General features: G+C 31.4%; 1 protein-coding gene across 1 annotated transcript in view; it reads left to right on the top strand.

The window, feature by feature from the left end:
• Ncc69 (sodium chloride cotransporter 69) overlaps window positions 1–14045 on the top strand; it is a 68990-nt gene that overhangs the window by 51877 nt on the left and 3068 nt on the right. Inside the window, exons 3-16 of the mRNA XM_074121567.1 lie at window positions 266–361; window positions 1904–2157; window positions 4694–4808; window positions 5874–6013; window positions 6098–6292; window positions 7377–7608; window positions 8246–8367; window positions 8473–8608; window positions 9603–9814; window positions 9927–10168; window positions 10810–11006; window positions 12576–12729; window positions 12813–12922; window positions 13276–13390. Of these exons, the coding sequence (XP_073977668.1) occupies window positions 266–361; window positions 1904–2157; window positions 4694–4808; window positions 5874–6013; window positions 6098–6292; window positions 7377–7608; window positions 8246–8367; window positions 8473–8608; window positions 9603–9814; window positions 9927–10168; window positions 10810–11006; window positions 12576–12729; window positions 12813–12922; window positions 13276–13390 (2320 nt within the window). The remainder of the gene's footprint in view (window positions 1–265; window positions 362–1903; window positions 2158–4693; window positions 4809–5873; window positions 6014–6097; window positions 6293–7376; window positions 7609–8245; window positions 8368–8472; window positions 8609–9602; window positions 9815–9926; window positions 10169–10809; window positions 11007–12575; window positions 12730–12812; window positions 12923–13275; window positions 13391–14045) is intronic.

The following is a 14045-nucleotide window of genomic DNA, read 5'->3' as shown; positions in this document are numbered from 1 at the left end:
TTATATTTTTGGCTTATAGTTTTTATTTGGGTTTATTTTTGAACAACTTTCCAAACAATATGAGTACAGTGAAGGGTCAGACTTATTTAATTAACAATAATGTTAAATTATTAGTAAAAATGAAAAATGTGATAGTTATTTTATATTGGCTAATTTTCAACTCCCATTTATGGCTAGTTTCGTTTTTAAAGTATTAACCATTACCATCCTAAAATAATAGGTGTTAGACCGTAATTAAGAGACTAATTTAGTTTTTTTTTTTCAGTTCAAGGAGTTGGAATAATTTTAGCATGTTCGCTTGTGACTATTATCACAGCGGTCTCTATGTCAGCAATTAGTACTAATGGTCTAATCAAAGGAGGTGAGTGTTTAATTTGCAAAATTGTAAGTTTTAATTACTAATTATTGTTCTCTTTGGTTCTATTATTTAGGAGGTATTTCTTTTTTAATTTATACATCATCTTGTTTCAATATACTTTCTAAATTATTGATCTATTATTCTAAAGTATGTCGATTAGGTGGACAAGTCTTCACCAAATTCGATAAGCACAGTTTCTATCTCGACCAGCTTATTTATTTTTCAATTGGAATACTTATCTCCAGTTTAGAAGAACGTTATCAATGTACATATAATATGGTTTAGTTTGTCTTGTATTTTTTAAACTTAAAATGGATCCTTTGTTTTTTTAGAAACGTTTCACAAAATAAATAATGACTGAAACTGTACGACAGTTTTTTTTAGCCTGTTATACATAATAATAAATATGTTTATTATTGCATTTAACTTAAAAGTAGTTCATTTACCTATTGATATTTTTAATTATTTACTATTACTTAATGTTGAAAAAGATGAATGTCTCTCATTAACAACTGTCATCACAACTCGAAACTACGAAAAATTATTTTAAAAAGTCTGTTTAGATATATTCACTAGACTTTCCTTACTGCAAGTTCTTGCATTGGGTTCCCAGTTTTACAGCAGGAACAACATTTTTACTGGTATCCCAAAAAAATCTGCAGATGTACTTGATGACAGATAATTGGGATTAATGAACCCACAGGGCTATCATCACACATTCACACTTATATAATTAACAGTTTACAGACATGTACATTCTAGCTCAAATTATTGACAAATTTGTGAGCCACAAAAGATCTTTTTGAAGATTTGGCTTATAGTCCTCTTTCTTAGGATCAGAATTCGGGAGCTTCTATCATTGTTAGATTTTCTCATTGGCCAACGCTGTAATGTATTTACATAAACGTTGTAGACATATATGCAGTTCGTTTTTGTGGATCATTATTGGATGTATTAGGTACCTATGGATCTTTCCATTATCGATGCTGGCGATCAAGAATGAGGATCATTGGTTCTGTTACTGACTCGTTTACTTATAGTTGAAAAATTGTATTGAAATAAAAGATTTTTTAATTCCTGTTTTCCGCAATTTTCTCAAAAAAATCATTGAGTTGAACTCTTGAAAACTAGGATATCCTAATACCTAGGTACTCCTGTTAGGACTTATCAAGTAAGAATTGAAAAGGAAGTAATGTGCGTAAATATACTGTGTTACCCCATTTATGTTTTTGTTTATTATCAAGTTTTATTGTATTACTGGTTTAAACCAATTTATGCAACTCTCTAGGGTATTAGCTGTAGTGATCTGGTTAGAAGTATTAGTTTTAGAATATAAGGCAAAGGCAATGTTCTAAATCCTTGTAGATGTGTTCATTAGTGTTCAAAACCCCACCTTTAAAGATTACTATTACTATTGTTAGTATTTTAAATGTTTTTTTTGAACGTAACTTAAAAAAGATGTTCCTGTTAATATCAGAATTGGTTCCGGATAAAATACTTATCCATTTCCGTTTATCATACGAATATTTCATTTTTTGCTTTCAGGTGGTACTTATTTCATGATTTCAAGATCTCTAGGACCAGAATTTGGAGCTTCTATCGGTTTGATTTTCTCACTGGCCAATGCTGTAGCATGTGCTATGTATGCGGTTGGTTTTTGTGAATCATTATCGGATTTATTAAGCACATTTGATCTTTCCATTATTGACGCTGGCATACAAGACACGAGGATCATTGGTTCTATTACTATATTTGTTTTACTTGGCATTGTCATCATTGGAATGGAATGGGAGGCAAAGGTAAGCTGTAATTAATTCTTTCTTAATTTACCTTAAATACAAAATTTTTATTTTACCTTTTTGTAAAGGGAAAAATATAATAAATTATCTTATTCACTGACATATTGTTGGTCCTCAAGACCGTTGCAGGGGATATTTCTAATCAGCATAATCAATAAATAAGGCGGCGAAACAACGCGTAAAAAAAACAAAAAACAAATTAAAATGTAAACAGCAATGCAATAGAGAAATTAAAATGATATTACTTCTGCTCCGTTAAAAGTAACGTCTAAAATTATCCGCGTAATAAAGGACATTTAAAGTATGAATGAAATTAACTTACAACAAAAGTAAAATTATTTATAATACGTGATAAAGCTTAAATTATCCTTATCGGCATTTACCTTCAAAAAGGAAAAAGAAATATTAACTTTAAACTAATAATTAAATTCTTACACTAAAGAGTATCTATAACTCTATGCCTCTTTACAAAATAATTGACGAGTTTATTATCCATTCCTTACTCCTCTGACGGTTGGCGGCCATCAGTTTGTCTTAATTTTCGTTTCATTGAATTTCAAGAGTACATTTACTCTATTTTATTTTCTGTTTAAAAAAGAATAAGGAAAGGATCTTTTGTCTTCTTCTATCCATTCCTTATTGTTAGTGCTATAAATTCGGCCAAGTCTATATCTCTTAATTCAAGAATTCGTAAAGAAAAAAGATATTTCGCGATAAAAGGAAAAGCAATTGTTAAGAAAACAATCACCACATTCATAGAGAAGTGGAAGTATTAAGACTTGAGAGAATTCATTGACAGGACATCGTACGCTTTTTTTTTTTTTTTTTTTTTTTTTTTTTTTTTTTTTTTTTTTTTTTTTTTTTTTTTTTTTTTTTTTTTTTTTTTTTTTTTAGATATTATCGCTGATTTTATTCGTCATAGAACGCATGTTAATGGTAATCCTTGATCGGTTTCGCACTTTCATCCAGCATCAGATGAATAGATTAATTTGTTAATTTGGCGTAGAGAATTGCGACTTTCATTATATTTCCTTCTCAAACAACACTTGCCGACTGCGTGATACAATGAATCTAACGAATAAAATCAGCGATATTATCCAGCACTGCGAATCTTAACCAACATTATCAACATTCTTAGATAACCTACGAACTCCTAGAAGTTAGATAGATCCGTAAACTTGGACAGAGAACTGATCGATGATGACTAAAATCTAAACTGCTACAGGACCTACTACTCGTAACAACAAATGCAATGAAGTACATGTTTTTTAATTTTATTTTTGGCAGAATTACTTCCGGCTAAATATTTTACCAATTTATGTATACTCTTCCTGAAAAAAAAAACTTGGAAAGTTTTCTAGGTCTTTACTTTTTGAGCCCAGTAAGAAAAGGAAATATTATTAAAAGCCTGTATTGTAATTAAAAGTACTCCATAATTATCACAGTAATAAAAGTCAATTAATATTGACATTAGTATGACAGAGACTAATTTCTTCATTTATTTATTTTTCTTTTCTTTTTTTTTTTTGTAACTTGGGAATTTGTGTCAATGAAATAAGATCTAATTATAGTGATGACATATAATTTTCAAATTTATTCTTTATTTTGTATTTTATTCTTTCATCAATTTAACGTTTATTTCAATCCTTACTTCCTATAATTTTGTTAAATATTTAAGTCTAGAATTGTTTGCGGGAACCATAAGTACTAAAATCAATTTCCAAAGCTAATCAAAGTGTAACTGCTGAAATTAAGTTGAAGTTAGAAGGGTACATATTGATTGCCACAATCAAGAAACTTCCCTAGAAACTTTAATATTTTCAGTCAAGCGATTTTCTGTCAACTCGAAATTTTATAAATATATTTAATACGTATTGTGTTACATAATTCGTATTGTATTACATTATTTATTACGTATTGCGTTACGAGGAGCTAAAGATATAATTTCGCCTGGAAAATAGCAGTATTGAGGAAGGCCGAACGATATCCCTGAAACTACTTCAAAGAATTCCTCTGGGAAAATGTTTCCTACCTTTATGGTGTTTTAAGTCGAAGGTTGTTTCGAGTAAATCTCGAAAGTTCTTTAAAAAAAAAGGAAAACTTCCATTTTGTCAAAGGGTGCTTTTGATTGAAACTGAACTGGATCTCAAACTTAAACCACTTTTATCTTCCATTTAGATGTACATCTATTTAATACGAATTTTAAATAAACATCATTGGGGCCTTTTTTTTTTTGTAGAAATATTTGTCTACAACATAGACACTGCCAGATTGTCGATTGCTGCTATTTTCGAGTAAAACTATCTCTAGTTAACATCTAAACGAAATATAACTTTGTGCTTTTTGTGATTTTCCAATATTTTTGGGTAACATTGCGCTATGAAAATGTTTCTTCTAAATACACAAATAACCACAGTCCATTAACTAAAACCTCAGTTTTTGTATTTAACAGGGCCCAAATCAAAGTCTATCCTACTAGCTAATTGTGTAATTAATATTATTCTTCTTTTAAATCTAGTTTTTCTCTTTTTTCCAGGCCCAGATCGGGTTACTAGTCATCTTATTGATTGCAATATTGGACTTCTTCATTGGAGCTTTAATGGGACCGCAAAGTGATCTGTCCAAGGCTAGAGGCTTTCTTGGATTCGACAGTTAGTCGTAATGTATATATGTACTTAATCGTGGTAGTTTTTATGTTTTGAAACTATATAAACGTAATTTTTGCTATGAGGGTAAGTAATTCTAGATGTAGAAATGAAAAAAATTAATTTTTTCATCACTATAGTTGCTTTCCAATCAAATAATGAATATTATATATTTCTTAGTAAACTTTATTACATTTATGTTAGTCATTGCGATTTAATCAGCTGCTCAATAAATTATTCATTACGTCTTTCTGCGTTTGTGAGAAATTTTACTTTTAATGGCCATTAATCAGCCATCTTTATGGCCAAAATGGCATCCCCATAGAGATAATAATTTATAGCTTAAGTAGAAATCAGAGGGGATGCCATGAATAAGTCATCAACTTAGATCAAAAAAACTCCTGAATTGAGTTTGTTACACTGTTTCTCTCATTGCACAGTTCAGTATAATTATAAACGAACTTTTTTTATAATGTCGAACATTTTATAATATCAGTACCAAAGTTTTTTTTCTGAATTTTTTATTTCGATTTTATACTTTTATCTACTATTAGACGATAGATTAGTCAGTTTAGTGTAGAGCTTTCGAATTCAACGAGCCGGAAACATAATCGAAGTCTAAATTTCTGCTCAGGAATTAAATAAACATGCTACGCCAGATAACATCAAAGAAGCAGCGAAATAAACTTTTAATAATGTAAAATGTTAAAAAAGTAGAAGCAAAAGAAAAAATGACACCATTTTTCCACGAGATATATCCCATTCCTTTCCATGGTTTCTTATCTTTTCCTAGGGTTTTCCAGTTACCACTTTATTTTCATCTGACCAATCATAGTCATAGAGCACCACACTTAAGTCTTATTTGGCTAATATATCAAGCTAACTTCCATTTCAGTTTTTACCCGTACCTATCATAAGATAACTTTGATCTTATCTTACAACTTGTCTCTTATTTCTTTTACATTTTGAAAAAGGTATAAGGGGTTTTCCCATTACCAGTTTTCTATTTTCTTGGAAAATGTTTATGAAATTCAGATGGCTTTTTTATATGATTGATCTGTTTATTTACAGCGGCGACGTTAAAAGAAAATCTTTGGCCAGATTATCGTGTAAGTCAAGGAGATAACCACGATTTTTTCTCTGTATTTTCCGTATTTTTCCCGGCAGCATCAGGATTCCTGGCTGGTGCCAATATTTCTGGAGATTTAAGGGTAATTATTTTTTTGTGTTTTTTCCTGTTTATTCTCTTCTTTTTGTTTTTTATGTCGCCTACAACATGTTATTCTGATTTACAGGATCCTCAGAGTGCAATTCCTAAGGGAACTATTTTAGCTATTGCAATTACAACTGCTTCTTATGTTGTAATGGCAATACTCACCGGTGCCATGGTTGTAAGAGATGCTTCAGGAAGTGTAGATGATTTTGTTAATAATACTTATACAAATTGTTTTAACAGAACCTGTGAATATGGATTACAAAATAGTTTTCAGGTAATTTATTGAAATTTAATTTAATCATACCTCTCCAATAAGGAGTCTGTCACCTACCTAAAATCTGCCTCCTCATACCCCTATCCAACCGCAGCAGGCGTTTCTCAAGGCTCCATCCTAGGTCCTATCCTGTCATCACTTACATAAATCCTCTCCCCAATTCTCCTCATGTCACCCTTGCCTTATACGCTGAAGACATGGCTTTATCTTGGAGAATGAACACTATCACCTACAGACTTACTCTTGCTACCGACAAACTAACAAAATTCTGCACTAAGAGGAGAATTAAAGTAAACCACGATAAGACTAAGGCTATACTCTTCACCAAATGTTGACCCTCTTTTAATTGAAAAATTAGACATAATAATTCACTGACTCCGTGGTCTATTCACGTTAAATACCTAAACTTAACTTTGGACAACAAATTGACTTTCACTACACAGAACAAAGTAAACGCAGGCAAACTGACTACACGACTATTATTTCCTCTACTCTCACGTGACTCCAAAATGACTGTTACTAACAAACTCCTTCTCATAAAGAAATAAAACACATACTCCTCTAACTTTCTACACTAGCTGCAGGTTTTCCCTCTTTTTCCCTGCATTCTTATCCTACACCTTAACCTTTCTTGTTATACTCACTTGTTTTAAAGGTTTTGTACATTGATACTTCGTATATTTATTTTTTTGTACATATTTATTATACGTAGTAAAGATTTATTCTATTCTATTCTAAAATTTACAAAGTCTTAGAGTTTTAATTTAGACGTCTTCACAAAATTTTAATTTATTTTTTAATATAGTAATCTTTCGGGCTGCCTTACGCTTTTCTTTTCTGTACAAGTCGTTTAACTCCACTTTGAGAAAATTAAATAATTTTCTCAAGCTATGCTTAAGTAAATAAAGCCTCCAAAAAGCTTTATATTTTGTTTCACAAAATTATGGAGGTATCTACAAGCTCCATTTCTAGCCAAGCGGTAGCCTCCTGTTACCATCTAATAAATAACCGCTTATTATCTTCTCAAAAAAATATATTCGAAGGACTCCAGTCACTTTCTTTTATTTTTTGTGTACCATTGCAGGTTATGGAATTAGTATCAGCCTTTGGACCATTGATTTATGCTGGATGTTTTGCAGCCACTTTGAGCTCTGCTCTGGCCAGTCTTGTCTCAGCTCCTAAAGTTTTTCAAGCTTTGTGCAAAGACAATCTATATCCATATATAACCTTTTTTGGTAAAGGTTATGGCAAAAATGGTGAACCAGTACGTGGATATGTTCTCACATTTTTTATCTCGTTGGCTTTTATCTTGGTCGGTAAGTTGTAGGAAAGTTTTGTAATTTTTATTATCGTTACGTAGATATAAGATAAATTTAAACTGTATAAGCCTTAATATTCACAAAATTTTCAATTTATTTTTTAATATTGTGATATTTCGGGCTGCTTTACGCTTTTCTTCTCTGTACAAGTCCGATTAACTCCACTTTTTGAAATATCTTAAATTCAAGTGTCAAAGCTCTTAGTTCAGGCATAGCTTTTTATATTTATAATAAAATTTCCCAAATAATAAAATCAACTCCATTATGCGTCAAAAATGTTTTGGCCATTGAATAATAAATAATTTATTTCAGAAGCTGTTTTGATTATTTCCGTGCTCTAATGTAAATCTTTGAAATAATGAAATTCAAATTCAGTAGCATCCGCTGAATGATAATAGTATATGTATTTAAATTTATATAAGAAACAGAATTTTAAAAAACTATGTACATTATTTCATTGCATTTTTCCACTTTTTGTTATATGAAATTAATCACGTTGTGCTCAATTGGTACCCAGACTAAATTTCTACCAACATATACATAAATGAGATTTCATAGTACATTCAGCTGATTACTTCTAGTATTTTAAATGTTTTATTCAGAACTTTATTGAAAATCATTTTCTTTTTTCTAGGTGAATTAAATGCCATAGCTCCTTTAATTTCAAATTTTTTCTTAGCGGCTTATGCACTTATTAACTTCAGCACTTTCCATGCATCTTTGGCTAAACCTGTCGGTTGGAGGCCAACTTTTAAAGTAAGTTGGTATTTCATTGCATCAAGAAAGAAGTAACGAAAATTGATTACAATTTGAAAAAATTTATTTAACGAAAGTCAGTACATAAATAATTTTTAATGACAGTATTACAATATGTGGCTGAGCTTGGTTGGAGCTGGACTGTGTGTTGCGGTGATGTTCTTAATAAGTTGGTGGACAGCATTGTTGACACTTGCTTTCGTTATGGGTCTATACATGATAGTACAATATAGAAAACCAGGTAATATTCAGTTTTATTTAATTATTTTAAAAACCTACTTACTTAGTTTTAAACTGTCAGGCGCCACGGTAGCCGAGCGGTTAGAGGCGAGACCTGCGAAGCTAATATGTATTGTGGTACTGGGTTCGATTCCCAGTCTTAGGCCTTGGATTTCATTTAATGGTTAATAAAAGGAAATTTACAGTAAAGTATGTTTGCTAGTCGCCTCCGTCCACGATACCTAATTTGGTAGTTGGACGTAAAGCCCCGCCTGAAAAAATAGGCGATTACTTTTTCTTTTTTTTTACTTTTAGTTTTAAACTGTCTATTTTTCAGCTAACTTTCTTGGTTAATTGCCAATTCAAGAACAATTTCTTGGGAAAGATGATTCATTTTTCAGTCTATTAAGCGCCAAGGCTTCTGAATCCTCCGCTTAATTATAATAAGTGGTTACATGCGATATGATGAGCTTTCTCCTTTCCATACAGAATTGCGACGCTTTATAGAATTTTTTTCTAGTCTGTAATATCATTGAAATTGTTAAAACTTTAGTCTTGTTTTGTTTTATTTATAAATTCCATGGATCTTTTCTGTGATGGTCCATTAGGTTAGGTGCTGAGCACCTTTTTTTTGTACTTTTTGATTTTTTACGTCTTTTCTGCAGTGGTACTTTATAAATTCCTTAGGAAGTAGAGGATAAAGTTTGCTCATATGTTTTAACATAAAAAACTATTTCTGTAGGCCCTGTACATAATTTGTGACGCAACATTGATTGTGTTACGTGTAGCTGGGGATAGTTGCAGCTTGACCCAGATCCTAGAAATACCTAATGCATTTGTACGAGAGACTGGCCTCTCTTTAAAGCTTCTTTTATAAGTTTTTATAGTACATATTTCAGACGAACAATAGTTAAGCTACAGATTTTTGATTGCCTGCTCAAACATCTTTGTCGCTCTGACAATCTTAAGTTTTAGAAGCCTTTAAGCATGATCTAAAACCTGTTGCTCTTTAACAGATGTTAACTGGGGATCAAGTACTCAAGCGCAAACTTACAAGAACGCACTTGTATCCGTACAACAATTAAGCAGAGTGGAAGATCACGTGAAGAACTATTGTCCACAGATATTGGCTTTGACCGGAGCTCCAGAAACTAGGCCGCCATTAATTGATTTTGCATTCTTAATCACCAAAAATATATCGCTGTTAGTCTGTGCTAATATTGTTAAGGTTTGTGATTTTTGTATTATTATTATATTTATATTGTTGCAACTTTTTATATCTTAATTTCTTTAAAATTACTTGAATCTATATTCTTTTGTTTTGTTTTATTTGTGTTTAGCACCAGCAACCTTATCGGGTTCGTATTGAATCAATAGCTTCCGCCCAGAATTGGTTCATCAAACAGAATATTAAAGCGTTTTTCGCACAAGTTGATAATAGCACTTTTGAAAAAGGTGCTCAATCTTTGATGCAAGCTACAGGCCTTGGGAAACTAAAGCCAAACATCGTCATGATGGGATTTAAAGCGGATTGGCAGACTTGTGATAGAAACGATCTGGCCATGTATTTTAATGTTGTTCAGTAAGTAATTTATTTATTGGTCTAAGACTTTTTGTACAAAGAATATTGCATTAACTTGTTCACTTTTTTTTTTTTTTTTTTTATTTTCATTCTATTTTTTAAGATTTTTATTGTAGTCGAGAGATGATCGATTTTGAAGTCTCATTCTCGGCTGGTATTCTTTTTAAATTCACATCGTACCTGTTATAAATGTGTTTTTAATATAGTTTGTGGAAGTTTTGCAAAAGAAGCAGATTTAATTAATTTCTTCATGTTTTCGTTGTCTTTAAGAGGTGTTGTCCCAGGACAAAATAAATCAGTGTGTGTGTGTGTGATTTTATTTGTATTAACTCAAAAACGATAAATTTAAGTTTGACATTTAGTTTAGGCTTCAAAAGGGGGATGCCACACTTAGATTTTAGTCAAGCTTGGTAAACCGAAAGTATTACTATGTAGATTTTTCAGCTTTTTTTTTTTCTCTCTCTCTCTCTCTCTTGAAAACGGCTATTCCGATTTTCCACAAACTTAGTGTGCAAATTGTATATTCGATGAACTATAACTTTTATTCAAAACATTTATGAAAATTTGGGAGTTATAACTTTAAGAATAGTAGTAAAGTAATTCGAATATTCTCATCACATTTATTAAATTTGCTTAATTAGCAAAGCCTTGGACACCTACATGGGAGTGGCGTTATTAAGAGTGCCAGAAGGACTTGATTATTCGAAATTCTTGCACGCTTCCCCTACGGATACAGCTGCAGAAGCTAATGGCGCCAATAACACTACCAATCAACAAACTCGGCGAGCCTCAAATGAATCAATACCTAGAAATGTTTCATTTTCTCAGATATCTCAAGGTAAATATGAATAATTTCAAGTTCATTTTAAGAGAAACGTCTTCTCTTAGTAGATTATGTTATTTATGTTTAATCTCGTATGTTACTGATTTTTTTTTAATAATCGTAAATTAGTTTTAAATATTGGTATTTTTTTTTTTTTATAAAGATTCTCTTAATAATAATAATAATTAAGTGTTTTATTCTGAATTAATATGTACATAATCTTATAAACAGTAAACCATATTTACACAAAAGCATGGACAGCAGTCCATCTGCTTGACCAAATTCTATTAAAAATTTACAATACAAAATAGCAGCCAGAACTTATCGCACAATTTCCATTACATTCTAATATATACTAAGTATTATATTCCTGTATGAGAAAGCTTCTGTACTTCCATGCTCTAATATGATAATTATATAGCTTATCCCAGTCGCGTCCATTTAAATATTCAATACACTCTGATTCAGTTAACACTTTCTTTCCTAACCATCTTACTCTGAATTCAGATAGTACAGGACAAACACTTACATAATGAAAGGTGTCTTCAATCACAGACTGGTTACACATGGAACACAAATGTACAGTTTCATCTCTGGCAACATTGAAATTCAGATTCAGCAATTGACCTCTTAATTTGAAAATAACTTTAAGTAAAATGTATTTTAAATTTATCCGAAAAATAATCGTTCTGCTCTAAGTTAATATTTAGTTTTTTATACAATACGTGATAAATAGAGTTTTGGGCCTTCGAAATTAAATCATTTCTAAACTTAGTTTTAATATTTTCAAATAACCCATCAAAACTTTGTTTGTTTCCATTAATCAAGTAGTCACTGTTTTCCCAAGCATAAAGAGTTTAAAATTACTTGCCAGAAATATGATATGATATGATAAAGATTCTCTTAGGGTGCCACTTATTCAGAGGGCTCCCAGCCCAGCAGGTCAAGCCACACTCAATTCTGACAGATTTAACATTTACACATCATTTGGCCTGCGTAGATAGTTGATGTGTGTTTGATTTAACGAACCCACAGAGAAATTTCTTTTGAAGGTTTAATGGGGACCGTAGTCGAAACACAGATGTCAGTTGACGAAGAAGACGTCTTCTTTAGTGTGTTCTAAATAGTGCGGGCTTAGAAGGACATAGTGACTTCTCCAAAAACCCTTTTTATCTTTGACAAAAGTTCTTTTTAATAATAATAACAACGATGATCTTAATTGGAAATCTCACTAAGTCTCCAAATAAAAACCAACTATAAGATCAATCAATCAATCAATTCTTTATCAGTTTTGGAAGATTTTCCATGGAAACAATTGGCTTAAATTGACAAATACAAACTGTAAACAACAAATATAAATTAGATGCCATGTAAAATAATTATTTGTAGCGCTAGAAATTAAAATAATTACAACTTGAATATACAAAAAAAGTAACAGGCACAGAAACTAAATTAATAACTAAATTCTAAAAGAAATAAACGTATAGTACAAACTTTATCCAATCGCAGCAAAAATACAGCCTCAAGAATCAAAAGATTTGTTTACCAAATTTTAATTCTTGATTATTCTTTTTTATTGAAAAGCAAGTAGCACCAGTGATCTTTCACCACCGGCAACTCCAAGTATGAATAGATCGAGGGTTAGCAAAAATCCCAGCCCAGATACTGCTACGCCTGTTGCTAAATCAACACCAAAACCAGCCAAGCTTTACAGGTTCTCCAGAGCTGATATATACAAGTAAATTAATCACTCTTTAGTTTTGGTGTAGTCTCTGGTTAATTATTTTGTGTGTGCAATTTTGATTATGTTAAATTTTATAGGAACAGTTCTGGTTGCGATCTTCCCAAAGAAGCTATACTCTCATTGAATCAGTTCCAGAGAAAACAAAAGAAAGGAATCATCGATGTATGGTGGCTTTATGACGATGGAGGTTCGTTTTATTAAACTTTTGGTATTTGACAAGCATCTTCAACAAACATATTGGTTGGATTTTTGCACTGTTGCAAAAATAGCAGAATTATTTTCATGCTATCCGTTACAAATTTTCGGTCATCGAAAGTTAAAGAACGTTCGACCACTTTCAGGATCTGAGATCTTGTATGTTCAACATCACTGAATTTATGATTTTGTGATTGCGATGAACAAATTCTCTTTGAAATCACAGTGATTATGAACAATCTATCTGATGACGAAAAACGAAGTTCAATAATTCGGAAAAGATGTCCGGTGTTGAATGATAATTTATCGTTTATACATTTAGCTAATTGTGAAACATTTTTGCAGGATTGACTTTACTTTTACCATACATAATTAGTACAAGACGAAACTGGTCTGAATGTAAATTGCGAGTATTTACGCTGGCCAATAAAAAGGAGGATTTGGTATACGAACAGAGGAAGTAAATATTTTTATTAAATTATACTTTTAAATTATTTCAGTGAAAAAAGGAATTTGTTTCATTCATATTCCCTCACCAATTTCATCTGTGACACAATTAACTATTCATATATTATTGATTAAATGCATATAAAATAGCTTAACGTCGAAAGGCTAAATGTCATGAAAAATTTCTTGAGTAGATGTTTCAGATTAAAAGGATAGGTATTTTGTGGGTCATTAGTGGATTTAAAAAGAAAAATGTATTATTTTCGTAGAAAAGGGCAAAAATTCATTAGGGCTTCATATTCGGTTAATGGTTTGTAATTGTAGTGGTCTGACATTTTATCAAGTTAAGCTTCAGCAGTTTTTCCGTAATTAAGACAAATGTGTTTGTCTCAAATGTGGTTTAAGTAATTTGAGAAGAAACATTACTGTACGAGAGCCTACTTCGATGTCTTTCTGGCATTTGACGTGAGGAGTGACATCCCGAGTTAAACCTACCACTTATCTATTTTCTCGTTGAAAATTTAGTAAGGTCCGCAGTGCTGGATAATACCATTGATTCTATACGTCACAGCACATTTGTTGCATTCCTGAAGGAAAGGGTGATGTATAGATTAACTCTGGTACGCTCTTTTAAAGTCATACTGTATCGTACACGAGGCCGAACAATC

This window comes from Rhodnius prolixus, unplaced genomic scaffold (assembly GCF_049639745.1).
Source record: "Rhodnius prolixus isolate KJV_2025 unplaced genomic scaffold, Rpr scaffold_8, whole genome shotgun sequence".
NCBI lineage: Eukaryota > Metazoa > Arthropoda > Insecta > Hemiptera > Reduviidae > Rhodnius > Rhodnius prolixus.
Note: the sequence above shows the minus strand (reverse complement) of the source record. Positions and strands in the feature narration are given on the sequence as shown.